Raw genomic sequence first — 23,474 nt, forward strand, 5'->3', positions numbered from 1 at the left:
GCCGGCGTCCCGGTATAGCCAGCTGGTGCCATCTCTGGCTATTGGGGGCGAGTCACTGACCCCCACAGAGGGGGCTCGCAACTTGGGCGTCCTCCTGGACACACGGCTGTCTTTAGAAGAGCATATGACGGCCGTGGCCAGGGGGGCTTTTTATCAGGTTCGCCTGATACGCCAGTTGCGCCCCTTTCTGGATCGGGACTCCTTGTGCACAGTCACTCATGCCTTGGTTACGTCACGCCTGGACTACTGTAATGCTCTCTACATGGGGCTCCCCCTGAGGAGCACCCGGAGGCTCCAGCTGGTGCAGAATGCGGCCGCGCGGGTGATTATGGGAGCGACGTGGCGCTCCCACGTAACACCTCTCCTGCGCGAGCTGCATTGGCTCCCGGTGGTCTTCCGGGTGCGCTTTAAGGTGTTGGTTCTCATCTTTAAAGCGCTCCATGGCTTAGGGCCAGGGTATTTGCGAGACCGCCTGCTGCTACCGATAACCTCCCACCGGCCAATACGCTCTCACAGAGAGGGCCTCCTCGGGGTGCCGTCGGTCAGGCAATGTCGGCTGGTGGCCCCCAGGGGGCGAGCCTTCTCTGTGGGGGCACCCACCCTGTGGAATGAGCTGCCTCCTGGAATACGATTGATCCCGGACCTCCGGACCTTCCGTAAAGCCCTGAAGACGTTTTTATTTCATCAAGCCGGCCTAGCCTAAATGGTTTTTTTAATTGGGATTTTAAATTTTATGGATTTGGGGTTTTAAATTTGGGTAGCCAATGATTTAATTCTTTTAATTATCTTAACTTTTGCATTTGTATGTTTTTTAATTTTGGCTGTTCACCGCCCTGAGTCCCTTCTGGGAGAAGGGCGGTATACAAATTAAATTAATAAATAAATAAATAAATAAATATCTGTGAAGATACTGGAAAAGATAATAAAAAAACAGATCTGCCAACATCTAGAAACGAGTAAAGTACCGTAACAACTAGAAGTCAGCATGGGTTTGTTAAAAACAGATCATGCCAAACCAATCTTATTTCATTGTTCAACATGGTGACTAAATTAATAGAACAACGAAATACTGTGGACATAATGTACTTAGACTTCAGCAAGGCATTCGAGAAAGTAGACCACAACCTACTTGGTAAGCTAGGAAAAAGTGGGATAGATAGCATCACCATCAGATGGATTTGTAACTGGTTGACAAACCATACTTAACGAGTAGTCCTTAATGGTACTACATGGAGAGAAGTAAGCAGTGGGGTACCGTAAGGTTCCATCTTAGACCCAGTACTCTTCACTATCTTCATAAATGACTTAGATGAGGGAATAGAAGGGGAACTTTCCAAATTTGCAGATGATACTAAGCTGGCAGGAATAGCTAACATCCTAGAAGATAGGCTCAAGATCCAGATGGATCTTGACAGACTTGAACACTGGGCCCTATCTAACAAAATGAAATTCAATGTAGAGAAAAGTAAAGTCTTACACTTAGGTAAGAAAAACCAAAAGTACACATATAAACTGGGTGAAACTAGGTTTAATATTAGTAACTGTGAACGTCTTGAACTTCTTTCAACTGCCATCTGTCAGAAATGGTGTGGGGTCTTCTGCTTGGATGGGGGATGGGTGGACTAGATGACCTACAAGGTCCCTTCCAACACTGTTTATCTCTTATCTGTTAAATCCCAAGATGGCTGCTCTATTGCACTAGGCTGAACTTAGACTCATTGGCTGAATTCACACTAAAGCTCATGGACTGCCCTTATCTGGACAATATCCTGAATTTGGTTGGTTGCAAACCTTGCAGCAGCATTTATACAACAGCTGAACGTGAATATTTTGAACTTTCATTTGTTTTTATCTTGTTTTAGTAGTTTATTGATTAGTTCACTAACAAAGTTAAGTATTTTTGTAAAGGCAACCTCTCTTTTAAAGAAAGTTTTGTGCCAAGTTTGCTTTCAGACCAGAGCACAATTTGCAAGACTAGTGGTATGGGAACCCATAAAATCTTTAATCTTAGTTCTAAAAATAGGTTACAGGTATGCACTGGCTTTGTTATTATGAGGGAGAATGGATAAGCATGGGAACGAGAAATAGAGAGATGCAAATAGTCTCTGGGTACTGGTCCTCTTCCAGTCACTGGAAGTGAACTTTCAGCTGCCTCCAAAAATAAAGTTAAAATACAAACTATCCAGAGAAATTAGAAATTCTTATGCTTCCTGATGATAATGTAGTAAAGCAGGGGTCGGCAACCTTAAACACTCAAAGAGCGTTTAACAGGAAGCCCCCCTGTTCAATTCTGGAGCCAACCGGAAGTCCGGTTCCCCCACCATAGAGTGTCCTCCTAGGGCGGCATCTTTTTCCTCTACCTGTCCTAACTGAAAGCCCTATCAATTATGGAGCTGACCGGAAAACCTGCCCCTTGCCATAGAGTCTCTTCCTGGTCCGCCGTGCTTTTCCTCCCCCATAACCGGAAGCTCCTCTCAAAATTGTGGTGGCGACAGGGAGCTGCAGCAGAGGGATGAAAGAGCCACATGCGGCTCCAGAGCCACAGGTTGCTGACCCCTGTAGTAAAGTAAAAGTTTTTTCCTATGAGAAAGAAATCTTTTGAGAAATTGTAAGGTGGGTTTGAGCCCGACATTAGATTTTATGTTTCCTAGGTCTGTTCTTATTTAATGTAATATTAGTTAGTCCACAGCTCTTACCATGATTTTGACAGAGTCCATCAGCAACAAGTTCAGGTTCAGTTTTTGAGCAGATCTTGGCAAACACTGGGAGTTGCTTCTTTTGACCTGATCCTTGACTTTCTGTTATTGTCATAATTGCGGGTGGCCGTGTGATACTGTCTTTGTGGGGCACAGATCCAAAAACATTGTTTTGCAATAGATCCTTGATGAGCTTGGTTTCTTCCGTCACCAACTTACTGTCCAGAGTTTTGGTAGCCTCAACACGTTTGAGTGGGAGCTGAGCCAAGAGCTTGGCAATTTGAGTGTTGGAAGCCATTGTATTGTTTCCACTTTCTGTGCTTTTGTTATTCTTATGGATTAATTTTGCAGGGAGTAAAATGCCTGTGACAGTAGACTTGGTGGACAACTGGACATCACAAATAGACTTCAACTTCACATCTCTTTTATTTCCAGTGAGGGCCCTATAGACATTTTCCATTGTATCCTTCTCATCTGAAGCCTGGTCCCCGTCAGAAAGCATGAGTAGCTGCTTGCTATTTGGGGCCTTAACTGAAGCAACAGGGGGCACTTTCTCATCTTCAGATCTTTGCATTTCTATCTCTGATGCATTCTCTTGGGTAAGACTCAAATATTCTTGCTCAACCAGCTGAGATATTTCATCTTTGCAAATGTTAGTTTCCAAAGATCTGTGCGAAAGAGAAAGAACACATTTATATAGAATTGATTTATTAAGGGCTTCCTCCTCATCTTTCCACTGTGTGAACTCAGTTGCTAATTCAATTTAAACAATGTAACATACCAATAAATAAATAAATGACATGTTACAAATTAGATAAGGGAATGGCTGTAGCTCAATAGTAGAGTACATGCTTTTCATGCAAAAACTATCAGATCTTAGCCTAGGGAATTTCCAGATGCTGCTGGGGATAGCATCTTCTAGAAATGAGTGAAGACCATGTTGGGTGGACAAATGCTCAGATTTGGTATAAAACAGCTTCCCACAATTTAAAAAAATAAAGATAAAAACAGAAATGAAACAAAAAACACACTGCCAGAACAACAAAGCAAATCTTTTTGAGAACTGATTTTGCTGAGCAATAGTATTACAGTAGCATTCTGTACAGAAGCCCCAAAACAAAATTGTTGTTTTGACATACAGCTAAAAAGTTAGTATCACCTGTTATTGGATTATTCTTGAAGTCACCCATGAAGGATTTTTTCACACAGCACATTTAAGTTGGTTTCTGAATTAACACATTTTCAGGATTTGCCCAGTCTATTGTGTTGCAAAATAAAACACATTTATGTATTTATCAGATGTTTGAATCACCCACCTCCCTCAGTTCATGCTGAGCATGCTCAGTTTATCACCAAAAAGCCTGTTAGCCAAGATTGTAAGTAACTCAGTTGAGCACAGTATGTAAGCGATGAGATTTGTAACTGATCTTCTTAAGAGTGTTCTCTTAAAAGAACCCAGTCAAATTGTCAGCTGGCTAAATTAATAAAATCATTCGGTCAGAATGATAGGAAATGGTATCTGTGTGAGCAATGGAATTACTCTGCATTATCTCTCTCTTTCCTTGTGCTCTGGATCATAAGATCCTGTTATATATTCAATACATTTTCCTCTAAGTAAAATCACCTTTTGCTTAAAGTGATTTCATGGACACATCCATATTTTTTTTCTGAGATCACAAGAAAACCTATTGATTTTCATCTTTCCAAATTCTTTTCTGGAATCCTGGGATTGTTTGTCTTCCATGTTGTCTGCATCCCTGGAACATTCTAGAGGTCCCCCATCTAAGGATTTACCAGAATAATCCTCCTTAGCATTCTCCAACAACTGTGGTTGCCTAGGTACTGCCTCCCAGCTGGGCATTTCCCCCTCTTAATTCATGTTTAAAAAATTACAGTTTGATGGAAATCTTGAGAGAGGCTGGGAGCTACTGAAAATTTGCATGGGTAAAAAAAGGCTTCTTGTTGCAAAGATTAAATTTCAGCTGATTAAAAATTGAGTTAAATGATGTGGCCTGGAGACAGGACTAAATGCTTTATTTTGCATACTCATTCTGTGTTTGCTGATAACTTCTGAATGGGTACTTAATGTCTCATACAGAAACAATTGGGAGAATATCCAGAGGTCCAAAAATGAATATGAAGAACTTAAAAGAATTTGCCTAAGGAAGGAATTCCATAACAAAAAAGGAAAGCAGAAGACAAATGGCCTTTCTGAATCCTCAAAAATTTTAAATTGAGGATTTCCCCCAAAAAAAATTTACATTGGGTAAGGAGAAATTATCCAATAATTGTCCAAGGAGAGCGCCTCCTCAGCAGTGGCAGTAGTACAGTTACTCAAAAAACATTCACTTCCAACTTCAGTCTGCCTCTGAGATTTAATACAAATGTGGGAAGCCAAAGAGGCTGCAGATAACTGGACAAAAAATATTGTTCCATGAAAGATAAGACATTCATAATCCTACTTTGCAAATTAAGTGAGAAGCTTATCAATTTCTCTAAAATGGTCTTTGAAATGAGAAGACTAGTTTCTCTTTCATTAAAATTAAATAAGACTTAGTAAAAAAAGGTGGGGGAGGGGGGCTGAATGTTTCTGTCTACTACTTTGGATATGACCAGAGGAATAAGAGAAATAATTGTTGAAATACATTGAAATACAGTAAATCATGTGGAAAGAAGAGGAATTTCTGTTGAAACATAGTTCCTAGTCATCATCACCACCAGTACTTCCACATCATTTGGGGTTTTTTAATCATTCCTTGTACCTGGCTAACATAGATACCGTGTTTTCCCGAAAATAAGACCCTGTCTTATATTTTTTTTTGAACCCTGAAATAAGCGCTTGGCCTTATTGCCATGCCCTCAAAAGCCCGGCTGGGCTTATTATCAGGGGAGGTCTTATTTTGGGGGAAACAGGGTAGAGGGAGAAAAATGGGAGGACCTGGCAATTATTCCAGGGCTGCAGGCTAGACTGGGAAGTTGAAAAACTACCCTGGAAGTAGGCAGTCAACTATTGCTGTTAAGAACTTTACCTGGATATGTCCATAAAGCCACCAGGGGTCAGACTCAAGTTCAAGGTGTCTTTACTGTATCTTAACTTCTAAATTACTTGAAACAATTCAAGCATTCTTTGTAGTCATCAAAAATCAGAGTCCATCCCAGTGGTGAAATCCATTTTTTTTTACTACCGGTTCTATGAACGTGGCTTGGTGGGCGTGGTGTGGCTTGGTGGGCGTGGCTTGGTGGGCATGACAGGGAAAGGATACTGTAAAATCTCCATTCCCACCCCACTCCAGGGGAAGGATACTGCAAAATCCCCATTCCCTCCCCACTCTAGGGCCAGTTCTCCAAACTACTCAAAATTTCTGCTACTGGTTCTCCAAAACCTGTCAGAACCTGCTGGATTTCACCCCTGGACCATCCCCACTAGACTTTTCACCTAAACTTTATGAAATTAAAGGATAAACAGCCATAATTTATTTTCATTTGCTACACTGATTGCTAACTCTAGAGTTGAAATAATACCTTCTGGACAAATTTTCTGCTGGAATTAAGTGATGAAGGATTTTCATTTTTTAAAAAAATTCATTTCATTTCATTTCATTTTCATTTTATTAAATTTGTATACCGCCCTACTCCCGAAGGACTCAGGGCGGTGAACAGACATAAAATAAAACATATAAATATAAAATTTAAAATAGAGATAAAACAAATTAAAAAATTTGACTGAACCATTTTAAAACCCCAATAATTTAAAACCAAATTTAAAATTCCCATTTAAAAGAGGAAAAGTTTAGGTCAGGCCGGCTTGCTGGAATAGGAACGTCTTAAGCGTGCGACGGAAGGTACGCAGATCCGGAATCCTCCGTATCTCAGGGGGGAGCTCGTTCCAGATAGTAGGTGCCCCCACAGAGAAGGCTCTCCCCCTGGGGGCCACCAGTCGACATTGTTTGGCCGACGGCACCCGGAGGAGCCCCTCTCTATGGGAGCATACTGATCGGTGGGAGGCTATTGGTGGTAGCAGGCGGTCCCGTAGATAACCAGGTCCTAAGCCATGAAGCGCTCTGAAGGTGATGACCAAAACCTTGAAGCGCACTCGGAAGACCACCGGGAGCCAGTGCAGCTCGCGCAGGAGAGGCGTTACATGGGAGCGCCACGTCGCTCCCATCACCACCCGCGCGGCCGCACTCTGCGCCAGTTGGAGCCTCCGAGTGCTCCTCAAGGGGAGTCCCATGTAGAGAGCGTTACAATAGTCCAGATGGGAGGTGACGAGGGCATGAGTGACCGTGCGTAACGAGTCCCGATCCAGAAAGAGACCAAACTGGCGGATCAGGCGAACCTGATGAAAAATCCTCCCGGTCATGGCCGTCAAGTGCTCTTCTAAAGACAGCCGTGAATCCAGGAGGATACCCAAGTTGCGAGCCCTCTCCGTGGGGGCCAATGCTTCGCCCCCAATAGTCAGCGATGGCACCAGCTGACTATATCGGGATGTCGGAAACCACAGCCACTCGGTCTTGGATGGGTTGAGTCTGAGCCTGTTTCTCCCCATCCAGATCCGTACGGCCTCCAGGCACCGGGACATCACTTCAAGGGTATCGTTGGGGTGGTCTGGGGTGGAGATGTACAGCTGGGTGTCGTCAGCGTACTGATGGTACTCCACCCCGAAATCACGGATGATCTCGCCCAACGGCTTCACATAAATGTTGAATAAAAGGGGCGAGAGGACCGATCCTTGTGGCACCCCACATATAAGGGGCCTCGGGGTCGACCTCTGCCCCCCTGTCAACACAACAAATTTCCTTGAATTTACTTTACTGTAAATTCCAATGATTACTTGGGCATATATCAAACACAGGCAGTACAGCTCAGATTACATCCAGAAAGTGGAGACTGAAGCCTAACTGAGCCCAACACAACAGAAAAAAGCTAACCAAGTGCTCATGGTCAGTAATTAATCTTTTAGTTGTAAGCATTTTGAGAAACCTGGAAGTCTTAGTAAGGATTTATAGAATGCTACCATCTGGCAACACAAATAAGTACTTGCCCCAAAATGCCAATCCAGCTTGATCACACGCTGTCAATTGCCATTACCCAGCAGAATTTTTGTTAAAATTTTACTTATTTTATGATAAGCTCTGAAGACAGAACAGCTGGCATTATAGCACCCATTGCATAAGTACTTATCTATATATATAAATATCATGCCAGATTTCTTAGTAAACTGCATATTACTTCATTATCTCTAATTATGGCACCACTATGTCATTAAAGCAGCCTTTATTAGTTTGTAAATTGAACAGATTTTCTGTTCATTTTCATTCAAATAACTCCACAAATTGAGACAAGCAAATTGTTCTGTTATTCTTCCATATCTTACAAAGTGTACACATTGGAATACATGCCTGATCATCAAAAGAAAAAAAGAGTTCTGCTTCATCCCTAAATTACCACAGTTGCTCTTAACTAACCCAGACACTTCTTTTATCTCTAGATCTGAGTACTATGACCAGATGAATTGCTGACATGGTGCTTAACTTCAGATGCCTAGGTTGCCTATTCTCCTAACTTTTGTAGAGAGGCCTAGAAAGAAATCATGTATAGATGCCAAACTTTTATCTCTCAGCCTCTCATACAAGGACCCAAAATTCATTTTGACTTGATTATTATATGTTAACCTAAGTAGCCTTCTCCTCTTTTACAGGTCACTGTTTTATGAAAGGTATATATATGATTTCTTCACTTCCACTAAAACACAGTGTGCTGATGTCAAGACCACAGAGTAGTGAATTTTTCATGGGGAGAGAGCAACACAGGTGAGTGGCTCCATATTCCTTGCAATGTTTGACTGTTTGTTTTTATGAGGAGCAATGACATTATCTTCTGTTCTTCCTTCATGGAGTTCAAGGTGAACTTCCCTTCCTTTATCATTACAGCTGTCTTGTGGATTTTCCCCAGGATATAAATTCTTCATCTCAAACTGTTTTCTGAGTGTTCCAATTTTGGAAGTGAAACAGATGACAACTATAACACTTTTTTTAAATTATTTTTTCCATGGCAGATTTTTTTTTCTTGTAATATTCTCCCTGTAGATATTGATCCTGATAACTTGCATGTTATGTTTATAATTATTCTGCAGACCAAATCATTTGAATTAAAGAGTTTACAGACGGGACAGGCAGATTGTCCTGGCTGGGGAAGACAATTTCTTTGACTCTCTCTATATGACCTAAACTAAGTTATGGGGAAAAGATATGATGACATTACACAAATGGATTATTTTGTATATGGTTTGGGGTAATTGGAAGTGTGTTTTTTTTTAAAAAAAAAACAAGCCTGTCAAATGGTTTGCCTGGTGTTCAGCTTTCCTGCCCCAAATTGGCAGGAAATAATATGTCTATTTTTAGCATTTGTTAACAGATTTTGACAGCGCAATATCCATCACTTATAAAAAAAGAGGTTTGGGGAGCACATTTAGCCTGGAGGTTGCCCAACTATGCTCTACAGCAGAATCAGAGATGAGTTGGAAAGGTCACCCAGCAGGTGATAGAGTTCTAGCTCTGCTTGATATAATAGAAAGTACAAGCAAATACTATTTTGTGTTAAATGGACAAATAGTTCAACTCTGTGTAATGGAAGCATATCTCTTTCTAAAGCTTTTAATCAGGGGTGAAATCCAGCAGGTTCTGGAGAACCGGTAGTGGAAATTTTGAGCAGTTCAGAGAACCGGCAAATACCACCTCTGGCTGGCCTCAGAGTGGGGTGGGAATGGAGATTTTGCAATATCCTTCCCCTGCCATGCCAACCAAGCCACACCACGCCCATCAAGCCACGCCCACAGAACCGGTAGTAAAGAAATTTGGATTTCACCACTGCTTTTAATAGTTTAAAGCTCTTGTGAATTTGGATTTTAAATTATTGGACCATATTGTACTTGACTCCAGAAACGATTGTTTTGAACTCAGAAGTATAGTAGTAAATGTCTGGAACACTCTACCTGATCCTGTTGTTGGTCTCTCTAATCCCCCATACCTTTTACCTTAAGCTGTCTACCGTGGACCTTTCACGTTTCTTAAGAGGTCCCTAAGGGGGCGTGCATAAGCACACCAGCGTGCCTACCATCCCTGTCCTACTGTCCCCATTTATATGCACTCATTTTATGTGTTTACGGCTATGTTTTTCTTATTTATATCCATTTATTTGTGCCATTTTTTCATGTGCCCATGTCTATGTCTATACTGTTGTTTCCTTGTACTTGTTGACAAAACAATTAAATAAATAGTTTGTCAACTTCAAAATGGATCGGGCCTGTCACAGCCATTTTCTCCATTTCTCAGCTTGACAAGCTTTGGGGAGGAGTGGGAGAGGAAGGGAGTTCTGAAATATCAGACCAGACATCAACAACTTACTATCTCATGGGTGTTGAATAGTGGGTGCAGACAAAGAACACAGGACACTTACAGCAGCTATATCAGTTTATTCAGCTCCGGTACAGCAATAGCAATGTGAGCCGTGGCAGCCTCTTTTAAAGGGAGCTGTCCACGGCTTCAGCCACTGACATGCCTCTAAATTTCCCGCTCCAGCTACTCACTTCTGATTGGTCCTTTTGAATGTTCATTCAATACTCAACAGTGGGAACCAATGTCATCCCAACAGGTGCTGGCCAGAGACTGGAAGAGGTTACCAAGGAGATGCCAGAACATCTAACTGGACAAACTGACCTGTGACAAGGAGGGAGGCAGCTGTCTGTTCTTTAATTACACTGAAAGCACGGGGAAATAGCCAGAGCTGGTTTTGCATTTCAAACGTGCCTAAATGGTGTGCTCAATAAAGCAGTTCTTTGAGAAAGCTGAAAGTCTCAGAGCTGCTGGATTGGTTGGGTTCATTACTTGGAATCTTGACATAGTTATTATTAGGGCTGTGAAAAGCACTCATAAAGAGATGCTTTGCAAAGCAATTTAGCATGAGTGAAGATCCGTCTCCTTGAACATAAAAGCAGTTGAGGCTTTTGGAAGCAATCTTTGGGAGAGAAGTTGTTGAAGTTAATATCTGTTTCTAGCTGGCTTTATGAGACATTATTATTCAGATTTCCTTCTACACGGAAATTTTCTCCTCCTCTCTGGTCTAAACAAACGTTTCCTTGATGCAATAAGGTAAAGGGCAGATCCACTGTCCCTTTGGGTCAACTTGAACGTTCTTCTTGAAGCTCAAACTCTACGAGATGCAGAAATGTTTTTTGCTGGTTGTTTGTTATTGTGTTGCTTGTTATTGTGGGATATGTTTTACAGATGTAAGAAGGTGAGAAATAAAGTTTCATTTGGAAGCAAACCTGAATAAAAACTTGTGGAGGGAGACACAGTGGGAGGACGCAACCTGACTATAGAATGGAAAGAGCAGGCTGTTGGCTAGCTTCCTTTTCATGAAGATTGGACTTTATCCAGAAAAGTCTAGATCACAATGAAGAATGATAGATCTCCTAATCTAAAGATCCTGTTTTCAACCAGGAGAATTCTGGGACTTCATCTATCTCCCAAAAATTTAATCCTTGGATAAAAGCACTAACTTGATATGTAGAATTTAACTATATTTTAACTATATTTTATCTTGATTGGAATTTCTACTTCTATTCTTCTAAAGATATTTATTTGCTGGGATTTTAATGTTTTAATGCTGAAAACTGCCCAGAGTCATTTGCTATGACATGGGCAGCAAATAAATTCAATAAATAAATAAGTTATCAAGTCCTAGCTAAGAGAAGAATGGGAATCAGCCTTTCCTATTCTGTCCATTGACATACTACATATGCAATGGGCAAAGGCTAGACAAAGTGGTATGGTTGTAGTCTCTAGTAAGTCTCACACAGTGGTGAAATCCAATTTTTTTTACTACCGGTTCTGTGGGCGTGGCTTGGTGGGCATGGTATGGCTTGGTGGGCGTGGCTTGATGGGTGTGGCAGGGGAAGGATACTGCGAAATCTCCATTCCCACCCCACTCCAGGGGAAGGTTACTGCAAAATCCCCATTCCCTCCCCACTCCTGGGGGAAGAATATTGCAAAATCTCCATTCCCATCCCACTCTAGGGGAAGGATACTGCAAAATCTCCATTCCCACCCCACTCCAGGGGAAGGTTACTGCAAAATCCCCATTCCCTCCCCACTCCAGGGGAAGGATATTGCAAAATCTCCATTTCCATCCCACTCTGGAAATACCAGTCAGAGGTGGTATTTGCCGGTTCTCCAAACTGCTCAAAATTTCTGCTACTGGTTCTCCAGAACCTGTCAGAACCTGCTGGATTTCACCCCTGGTCTCACAGTCTAGAACAGGGATTGTCAACTTTAAACACTCAAAGAGCCACAAAGGTCCTAATCAGAAGTCCCACGTTCAATTCTGGAGCCGACCGGAAGTCCGGTTCCCTCACCATAAAATCTTCTCCTAGCATGGCATCCTTTTTCCTCTGCCAACTGGAAGTCGGTTCCCCCACCATAGAGTCTCATCCTAGCGTGGCATCCTTTTTCCTCTACCTGTCCTAACTGAAAGCCCTATCAATTGTGGAGCCGACCGGCAACAGGGAGCCGCAGCAGAGGGATGAAAGAGCCACATGCGGCTCCAGAGCCGCAGGTTGCGGACCCCTGGTCTAGAAGACCCATCTGCCAGTCTGCCAATATTGAGTACTTGCTACTGAGTTTGGGTAGCCGCACAAGTGCAAGAATATTGTTAGTAGTTTGCCTTGCCCTACCTTGGATATCTTGATAGATGACCTATAGTGGAAACTAGATGGGGGAATGCAATTCTCTTAATTCCCTGGTACCTCCTGGGTTCTTTTTGTTACTATTCTGTGGCATAGAAGCCATCTCAATTATTCATATCTTGATTCACACCTTTGTTCCACATTGCCAAAAGTGTTGAATAGGTAGAAAGCAGGGCGTGCAGTAAATTCCATAATAAGGCTCTTGTGCTTCTTCAAAGGTGGTTTCTAGTTTATGTAGGTTTACACTTTACTACACTTTGTAACTCCATACTTTGCAAGGCCAATGAAGTGTAGAGTTTGCACACATTCAGGGAAAGCTTTTGAAGCACTTAATGCAAGTTTACCAAACGCTCTAACATTTTTTTTCATTCACGCCCAAAGGCTTTGCCGAGCAGCTTCTTTTCACAGACCCAATCACATGCATCCTGAATTGTCTTTCCCTGACTTAGCGTGAGTTCTGCAAAGTAACTGTGTTTTTCTTGAAATTGCAAACAAAATGTTAAAGTTAGATATTACTTTATTCAGAGCTGATGAAGAAGAAAAAAAAATGAACTACTATGCTGTCTGTAACTTGAAGGGGGTAAAAAAGAAAAGAAATCCCAGTTATCATCCATGAGATTAAATTTCATTCAATAAAATGGAAAGGATTCTTATTTTCTCATTTTATGTTTTTCTGACCTTAGAAGCATAAGTATACATTGTAGATGCCCTCAATTCATTATGGTTCCTCTAAAGGGCACATCAAGTTCCTAGCCTACACTTTCCTGCCAAATATAGGAGGTGTCCCGTCAATTTGTCATCTGTAGTACCATTTAGGGCCAAGATCATACCTTGTGCCCTTTTGCTTGATCTGGTGGCCTTTAATTATTTCAACATATTGACTTATGCAAATGATCTGCTTCAAGTTCAATTTGAAAGAACTTTGGAATTTTTTGAACAAATAAAGATTTGTTTTCTTAGCTCAAGGTATTTTCTGTTGCTTAGTGTGGGATTTTTCCCCCCTCAGTTTTCCTCATTTACAAAGCGATGAAATTTAAGAAATGCTTTCATCTATTTCTGTGTTGAAATGTTCTATCTTTTAACATTAGGAATGGTTTCTGGTTGCCTTTTTTCCTCCCCTCGCCGGTTCTGAAAGTAATGTTTTCTTCATGGGTCAGTGTATTGTGGGAACAGTCATGGATGATAAACCAGGAGCCTCAATCTGAAATCATCAAAATGCCGCATGAAGATTACTTCATTGGTCTAAGGTGTGAAATGCTGAAGCCATTTTGTACATTGATAGAAATGTCTCTAACAGGTTGAAAGCAAAGAATATCACAGCATGCCATTAAACATAAATGTATTAAATAATGTTTAAAACCCATTTATTGTGAGACAAACATTTCATTTTGGCCACAAATTTGACAGCAGTTTGCATTAACTGGAAATATTTGCTTTATTATTGCATTTATATGTAATGATATATTCTAGGAAAACCTATTGCATTAAGAGCTGCCCAAATCTTACTTTTCTTTTTCTTCTCTCTCCTTCCTGAGCAGACCTTTCTTTCTTCCTTCCTTCCTTCCTTCCTTCCTTCCTTCCTTCCTTCCTTCCTTCCTTCCTTCCCTCCCTCCCTCCCTCCCTCCCAGCTGACCAGAACCTGCTTGTGCCATGGTGTTTTTCCTCCTGAAATGCTTCCTTTCCTGTTTTTCTACATGGTGCTTAGCGTGCTGGCCTTACAGAACAATGTAATAATACTATTATAATAATAATATGATAGTGTAATAGCTCCTAAAAAGTATTGTTGCAGGCTAAAGGAAATGACCTGGCAGACCATGAGTTTGAGACTCCTGTGATAACCCTGTGGTGTATTTATTTTGAGCATAGTGTGTTCCATGAACACAGAAATTCTCTTTGGTTAAATTGGGTTTAGAATTCAGCATATTGTATGAACTCAGTTGAAGATTAAAATAGGATGGGTAGAGACACAGGGACAGGCACAGGCTGGGCAAAAGTTCAGTTCAAAACTTCACTTATAGAATGATTCAGGTGAATCTACATATTGAGTTGACTCAGGCTGAATTATGAAACTGAATCAAAGTTTTTTCTACCTCCCCAATAACTCAATAGATTTTTATGTATCTTTAGATAAAGATAAATGATGTCCAATTTATTCCTTGCAATGGGATATATGTTTGATTAATACTGATTTTATTATTCTTTTTCCTGATCCCTTTGTTTCATCAGCTGGATCAACATTAGTGGATTTTGAATGGATGGGGCAGCCCCTTCCCTTGGATTGTGTTTTCTTCCTTGGGCCAGTAATAAAAGCTGAAAAATTCAAATAAGAGAGAAAAAGCTTTTGATAAATGCTTCCGCTATTTTTATCTCTCCCCAAAAGTTTCAGCAAGGGACAGTTTGAAATCTGATGAGAAGATGGAAACGCATGCTCAATTAAGTCAGAGAAATAAATTAGCAATTTCCTCAATTTTCTCGAGGAAATTAAAAACAGACAAATAGTTTTTCAAGGGAAGGACTCTTCCGTAATGGTATATTTAATGAAAAGCTCTCTGGGAAATATTCCCTTGGGATTTCTTTCCTTAGGTTTCAATGATGAAAAGAAAGTGTGAAAAGATTATAAATGGATGGAAAGAAAGAGGAGTGTACAAGAAAAGATAGGCCATCCATACATATCATTTGCCTTTTTGTAACGAAAGTGCAAGGAGCACTTTTTTAATTTTTAATTTTTAAATCAAAAGATCTTCAAACTGAAGGAGGGGAGAATAATTTCACTAGCTAGCAACTTTTTTCTAATACATTTGTGCTTGGAGGTTTTTTTAGGATGGGGCAGAATGAGGGAAGAATATAGGATTAGGAATTTTTCATTCACCTTTTCAGCCACAAAACTATAGTTTTTGCTTGTTTCTGTTTCAAAGTAAGACAAACTGTATTACACTTTTAGGCAATTGTACTGCCTTTTTCTTTTAAGTACAGCTGGGAAAAACTTGAAGGGTGAAAAAAGAGTGAAAGAGGCTGCTCATGAACTAATAGCTGTAGATTGCTCACAAGTGCTTTGAGCAATTTATTGCTATTGTGGTGGAATTAAGTGACAAGCAATGGGCAATTTCTGGAATTGAAATTAGTTCTCAATCTAGATGGCTGTAATTGGAATTTGAGATTGGTTCATATTGAAGCTACCTGAAACTTGGGCTAAAAATTATCTGATGATGTACATCATAACTTCTGAACAAGTTTTTTAGAATTCTCCAAACTTATCCACTGCCATTAGGTATATCCAAGTAATTTTTCATCATTTGAATATGACATTTGATGTCATATCAGAATTACATAGTCTTGGTTAATGCTTTGAATTGTACCACCAAATACACTCTACTATGGTGTATCTTCACAGTCTTAGTAAGTGTAAGGTTGTTTTTTTTTTTTACAAAGCCTATCTTAATGTTCTTCCTTTTGCACTGTTTAATGTCAGAAACTTTGTTTTAGCAGCTCTAGGGAGATGGAAAAATTGCCCATATCTTGCCTATTTTATGATATTCTGAGACATGCTTTGATCTTCCTCCTTATTCCCAAATTTGAAGACCAGATAAATTGTAGATACGTTATTTTTTGAGGGATTCTTCAGTTACATTTCAAGTTACAAAACACACAGTTCTGCAAAACTTACTCATAGATGTATTGCCTTATTGTTACACAATACTTTTGGAGAAGGGTTTTCAGTAGCAATTTATTTTTTTTATTTGTGATGCTGATCCATGTAATATAGGAGAAATAATATCACATCAGTGTTCCAGAGCTAGTAGAAAAGTGAGCATCAACAAATGTTTTATGAATCTAAGGGAGTGCAATATTTTTCCTCCTGTCACTGTCCAGCACATTTTTAGATCCTTCATTTCTTTTTTTCAAAAATAAATCAACAGAGGGATATTACAATAACAATTACATACATACTATTCAGGCATTGAAATATATTTTCATCTTGACATATTTCATCTTTGAAACAGCTGTTTCAATTGTTTTGGATACAAAACAAAATGCATATTGACCTCAAAACAAAGCACATCAGTTTGAAATAATGCTTAGTTATTTCAAATGGCATCATTCTAAATGTCCCAGTCATAAAAAAAAAAATACAATCTCAAAATAGGTCATTTTAACCCCCAAATGGCATTTTTAAATGACCTGAAAACTGTATAGTCTGAAAGTCTAATCAGCTTCCATTACTGAGAATGGAATTGAATCTGGGTTTCCCCATTCCTTCATCACAATTCCACACTACCTCTCTTTGGACTATTCTGATGTTTCTTTTGTATATATATATATATATATATTATTTTTTTTTAATTTGATTTATATGCCGCCCTTCTCCGGAGACTCAGGGCGGCTTACAGTGCGTTAAGCAATAGCCTTCATCCTTTTGTATATTTATACAAAGTCAGCTTATTGCCCCCACAAACTGGGTCCTCATTTAACCTACCTTAGAAAGGATGGAAGGCTGAGTCAACCTTGAGCCTTGGAGAGATTCGAACCAGCAGTAAATTGCAGGCAGCTGTGTTAATAACAGGGTGCTTTAAACCACTGTAGTAACCAAGGCTCTTTAATATAATATATATTATATATATATAATATTTATATATATAAATATATAATATTTATATAGCATTTTGTTTATTGAAATAATCAATAACTGTATATTGAGCATGCAAAGTGACATAGGAAGAAAAATAGATTTTAGATTTGAAAAGCATGCCTTTATTGTGTTCATAAATAACTCAAGGCAGAAGGACATATGTTTCTCCTTCCTCCTCCTATTTTCCCCACAACAACAATTCTGTGATGGAATGAAAAAACTTGCTATTGCCAACTCGTCTTGGCTATCTTGCTACGACCATCTCATGGTGGCCAACTCGCCATGGAACAACTTACTGCTGGACACCACAGGAAATTCCATGCAGGATAACTCAACACATGTTGTGGCCAGTCAGCTGCCAGCAGAGCTAGCTGCAGAGTCAGATGAGGAGATTGAGGGAGATCTTGGGTCAACTTTGGAGTCTTTGGAAGGCTCTGATAAGGAAACAGCATCAGAGACCAAGGCAGAGCCGGGGCCTTCTGTCCTCCCCCAGGTGGAGAGGCAGTTATCTTTGGGGCCTGAGCTGAGTGAGGGGGAGGAACAGATGGGGTCCATCCCAGATGTGCATATGCATAGAGAGGAAAGGAGAGGAGAGCAAAGGAAAGCAATAAGCCAGATCTCAGGGAAAAGCAGACGTAGGTGCTAGCCAGCCCCTCCCTGGCTAGGAAATAAATAGTAGGGGTTTGGGGGAAGCTGGTTATCACAGATAACCATTCATTTTCTAGTATACAGAAACAATTCGGATTCCTTGGCCAGAACCAGGTTTGTTGGGACTAATTACATTTAGTTTTTGTTTATCCATGTGAATAAAAGACTGTTCCTGCCATTTTGAAAAGGGATGTTTTACTCATGAGGAAGTGGCTTATCATTACTTATGAAGGCTGGGTCAGAACTACACAATAAATATTATCTGCCACTGTGTTATGACATTATTTCTATTGACAAAAATGGAAATAATGTAGACAAAACAGTGCTGAATAACATTTATCGCTTCGAGTTATCCTGCATGGATTGCCCTGCAGTGAGTTGTCTAGATGGCCACGTGAGATGGCGACAAGATGGTTACGTGAGATGGTTGTGCCAGGTTAGCTGTGGTGAGATGGCTGGAATGAGTTGACTATGCCAGGTTGCCTGTGGCAAAATGACCTTGGCAAGTTGGCTGCGGTGAGAAAGCAATGACAAGTTGGCCACAGTGAATTGTCCAAACCCATCCTGTGAAGTGAATTGAGCTAGGAGAGAGGTGTGCCCCAAAGTCACTGAACCAGTTTTTATGCCTACAACAGGACTACAATTTACTGTCTACCATATTTTTTGGAATATAAGGTGGACCTTTTCCCACCCTAAAAGGGGATGAAAATTTAGGTGCATCTTATACACCAAATGTAGCCCCGCCCACCCACTGGCTCTCACTTTTTGGCCTCTGCCTCCCAGCAATTTACCTCCTTGCAGCAAGCAGCAAGAAGAAACAGCCCATTTCAGCTTCTGCACAGTCTAATTAGCACAAGTTGATTGTATGTTGGATGCCTCCAGACTCTCAGCTGTTTTGCACGGGCCTCTGCTGCTTGCTGCAAGGAGGTAGATTACTGGGAGCAGATTTTTTTTTCTTGTGCTAATCAAGCTATGCTGAAAATGAAAATGAAAGTAAAGCAGGCTATTTTTTGTTTGCTGCAATGAGGCAATATTGCTGGGAGGCAGAGGCAGATTTCTTTTTCTTGTTTTCCTCACCAAAAAAGGTAGGCACGTCTTATAGTCCGGAGCGTCTTATACTCTGAAAAATATGGTAATTGGCCCAAAGTCCTTCAGCTGGCTTTCATGCCGAAGGTGGGGCTGGAACTCACAGTCTCCTGTGATTGGCCAAAGTCACCCAAATAGAATAGAACTCAGAACTGCCTTACATATGGCAAATTTTTAGCGCTGCATTTTCTGCTTTTATGACTACAATAGTAGCTTGGCAGAACAGAAATATTTCTGATTTTGACCTGGAGTTGGCAGGAATTGGACTGAGGAACTTGCACAAAGAACATAGATCCTCTTCCCCTAAGCTGTACATGTTTCAGTCTTCACTTGCATTATTGCTTATTGCATTCATATTTTATCGTTTCTCCAACGTGTTGGGAATTACATGCATACTCCTGGCCTCTAGAGAATTAAGCAGGCTCACCTGAGGCAGATGGCTATGATTTCATTTTGCTAAACAGCTACACAGTTTTTGAATTATTCAGTTCTGCTTTTAGATAAGCTGATGGCAGCTGTTGCCAAAAGAGCAGCATCTCTAATCATTAGGGTTAGGGGAGAAATTTGTTTGGGTCACTTTTCAATATAAATGTTAGACTTTCTGAGCTAATGTACAAAGTGGAATGCAAATTCTTCATTTTTCACACTTCTCCAAATTCTGCGGTGCAATGCTTTCATTAAAAAAATATAAAGTGCACACATTATGGGAAAGGTCTGTGAAAGTCCAATAAGAAGAGCAAATTGCTTGGAAAAAAAATGTGCATATTAGAGAAGAACTCATTCAAGAATGTATTTTCATGAAGACTTTTTTAAAAAAAATACAAAGTGGAAAGGAAAAAAAAACATATTTAAACACTGTTCCAAGGGTGCTTTTTTCCCAAAAGGCTACTGGATTTTCTCTTTGTTTTCTCTTTGAAAACGTTCAGCTTCTCATCCCAGAAGCTTCTTCGGTTCTAACTGAATGGTGGGGAATGAATGAAGAAGCTCCTGGGGTGAGAAGCTGAACGTTTTCAAAGGAGGAAAAAAAAAAAAAAAGAAAGGCCAGTTGCCTTTTGGAAAAAAAGCAGCTTTGGGATAACCAATGATTGAGAATCTCCATAAACATACAAACCTACATGCAAACACTATATATGTAGGAAGTGCAATAAACATTTTCCCCAATTTCATGGTATGGTATGCCAAAATGAAATAATGTCAACAATTACCAAACTTAAAGTCTTATAAGCATCCATTTTAAAATGTTTCCTAACTGAAAAATAACACACGCATATCTTTAAGCACCCATAAATTCCATAAGAATGATTGTGGGGGGAAACACCTATAGGAGCCTTGGTGGCGCAGCGGACTAAAGTGCTGTTAAGTAGCACTTAGCTGCCAGCTGCCTGCAATTATTGCAAGTTCAAATCTCACCAGGCTCAAGGTTGACTCAGCCTTCTATACAAAGTAACACAAATACCATTTAAAAATTTATTGATATATTTTTAATCATGGTGTTACCACAATCTATACTTCCAAATATACGTATCTAATCTATATCAGTAGCTAAAAGGTACAACTTAAATTAAATAGGAAGAGGAAAATTCAATATAGTTTTGTTGCTGTTTTGGGTGAAAAAATACTTTCTTCGCTTTAATGATCATCAGTATTTCCACACTGCTTTTCATATAAGGGAAGTCTCCAAAACATTTGTAAAATATGTTTGGACGCATTTTATCCATTACCATACCTATATATTAGAATATATGTAATGTTGCAGCCTGTTGTTCTTAATAAACTGCGAGGGGAACCTTTACCTTTACCTTTAAACTATGCAATTCCCTAATGCTTAGATGATCATATTCAAGGGTAGATAAATGTGTTTTGCGAGTCAGAAATTGCATCATAAAAATCTGGAAATCGTTAAAGGAAAGCTACAATTTATTTCACATATGGACTTAGAAAGAATTTGATATATTCTTTAAACCAAAACAGTATTAAACTCTCCTCAAATTCTAGTCTATTTGTGCCTGGGTAAAACATCAAGTTTTATTTTTGCCCACTCCAAGACTGGTTTAGTTACTTTGGCATAAAGGCAGAAGATCTGATGGGACATTTCCTCCTCCTAGATAGTAAAAATGTATAGCAGAAATGATTTAATAATTCATTGCCCAATCAATTGTCCAAGGCAGTTGACTGATTCTACTGAAGTGTACATCACACATATATTTTATCTGAGCCAAACTATTAGCGTTCAACATCCTGTTTAGCAGGATAACTCCACCTGTTTCTGTTTAATTGCTCACTTACAAATTATTCATACTATTTTTTGCTTGATGATTGCGCTCAAAAATATCCATTTTGTTGGAATTATGACAAAATTTCTGCCTGCCTCCTCAGATATTCCTTGTAATGCCCCTCTATAAGTTTCATTTCATTTTCCTCTATAAAAGCCTTGTTTTGCTTCTTTTTTAATTTAAGAGTTGTTGCTGATGCATCCTCTAGCTGGCTGCATAATCTCAGACATGGATTTATGTTAACATGAGCCTGTAAACTGCTGTGAAAGCATTTGCAAGTTGTGTGGAATGCACATTACATTAGAAGAGACAGAAAAAATGTATTTTTTTTAAAAAAAAATCCTTTCCATTAGTAAAATACATTGGTTTTTCCATGATTCCAGAGGAAATTTAAATCAAAATTATCAATCTGAATTGAACACACATACAGACACACTTGTGCAGTGATTCCCCCCCCCACCCCCCACCCCCCAGTGTTAGGAAAAAGTTGGGGAGATAAATTTTCTACTACTCATTTGATTGTTGGGGGATTTTTTGGTAGAGAGATTCCAAAAGCTATTCAAACGCTAAAAAATGAAAGATGTATGAGATGCTTCTCTTTTAAACAAGAAACCATTCTCAGTATATCAGGATTGCCTATAAATTCAGTGGCCTATTTGTTTTCCCTAGATTTTCTTGAGTGGTGTTTAATGTTATTTTTATTTTATTCATTATAAAAGCATTCTCCCACTTTCCATTAAAAGTAATCCCCAAATGACATACAGTAGAACAGAACCAATAAAATGGTTAAAAATCACACTACTTAAAGCCTAAAAAATAGCATCATAAAAACAACAGCAATATACTAAATGACCACGAAATGTAAGTTCAACCAATAGCTTGGTCAAATAAATAGCTTTGTAGCTGACACTAAAAGCTAAGAAGATTCCACATCAACTGTAACTGAACAGGGAGACTATTTTACAGTTGGGGCACTTTTATCAAGATCATTCTCTATTTGGGTGTGAATGTCTACACTTTGTTAAAGTATTTCTTCTGGGTGGGTAGGCAAGAGAAAAAGTGATTGTGAAATATTCAGGTTTTAAGCTATGGTTCTGATTTATTGCATCCACTGTTTATCATTATTGTAAAAGCCCCTTTAAAAGGTTTACCTGCATCCTATTTTTCCCTAAATGAAATAATAATATTGGATTGTTTAGAATTTGGTATTTTTATCCCACCATTATTATTTTTAAATAATTCAAGGAGGCAAACATAGCTTATACTCTTTCCTCCTCCTATTTTTCTCCACAACAACCTTCTGAGATGAGTTGGACTACAGGAAATTACTGGTCCAATGTCACCCTTCCAGCTTTCATGTCTACGACAGAACTAGAACTCACCATCTCATTATTGGCTTAAAGTCACGCAGCCAGTATTCATGCCTAGGGTTAGACTAGAACACCATCTCCTGATATCTACTCTGGTTCCTTAACTACTAGGCCAAACTGGCTCTACAATGGGTATTCTGATTTACTTTCACCATGACTGTTTATTTACTATTCAATTTAGTCATTCTTTAAAAGGTTTATAAGTTGAGGTTCCAGGTTAAACCCTGAAGGGATTGTTATTCAACTGTCTGCTCCAACTATTGTAGACACATACTAAGTGAAATCCTTTCAGGCCCTTAATTGCTCTAAATGTTTAGGGTTTTATAACAATGTACGCCTCTTTTTTCAATTCAGTCATTGTATAAGATCTCTAGATAGGGAAACCTTCTATATATTTGGAAAGAAGCCTATTCTCATTTTATAAAGAAAGACATTTTTTTAAAAAAATAACAAAAACACTCACTCCTTTTGAGAACTGTTGTGAGTACTACTGCTGTCTTCTTGTAGAGCCTCTGAAGAGGTGATAGGGTGACAGCTAACCTGCAGAAGAGGTGATGAAGATTTGGGCTGTAGTTCCTCAGGGAGGCCTTGGACTCTCTTCCAGATCTCATGGCAAGCTTTATCCAAACTGTCCTGGGGAGTGTTGTGGTGGATCCAGATGTGTCTTGGGAATGGGCCTAGAGGGAAAGGGCCTTTGGAGTTGACTGCTGAACACTGAATATTGCTCCTACTTGTTAGCATCTCACTTTGAACATCAAGAAACAGGAAGAATTTTTTTACAAAAGAGGATAGTGGACCATAAACTTTTTCTGTTGTATGTACATGTTCGTTAATATAGTATGACTTTTTTTTAGATGGCCTAGAATGGAAAGCATGGCAACAAACCTAGGTAGCCAAGTAACCATGGAATACTTGTAGGAAGCCAACTGATAGGGACAGCAATTGGATTTAGTCATACAAAGACTCAAAGGTCTAGCAAAAGAGGAATATGTTGTCTCTGCAGAAGTATAAAGTACATATACAGGCTGAAAC

At 39.6% G+C, this 23,474-nt stretch overlaps 1 protein-coding gene across 1 annotated transcript in view; it reads right to left on the reverse strand.

Moving 5' to 3' along the window:
• The window catches only part of CUNH1orf94 (chromosome unknown C1orf94 homolog), a 60,032-nt gene extending 36,849 nt beyond the window's left edge, over window positions 1–23,183 (reverse strand). Inside the window, exons 1-2 of the mRNA XM_070950042.1 lie at window positions 22,906–23,183; window positions 2,697–3,364 (exon numbers count right to left, since the gene is read on the reverse strand). Of these exons, the coding sequence (XP_070806143.1) occupies window positions 2,697–3,364; window positions 22,906–23,183 (946 nt within the window). The remainder of the gene's footprint in view (window positions 1–2,696; window positions 3,365–22,905) is intronic.
• Window positions 23,184–23,474: the final 291 nt, after the last annotated feature.

The sequence above is a fragment of the Pituophis catenifer genome, unplaced genomic scaffold (assembly GCF_029215685.1).
Source record: "Pituophis catenifer annectens isolate HBS135680 unplaced genomic scaffold, rPitCat1.0.hap2 SCAF_9, whole genome shotgun sequence".
NCBI classification, from domain to species: Eukaryota; Metazoa; Chordata; class Lepidosauria; order Squamata; family Colubridae; genus Pituophis; species Pituophis catenifer.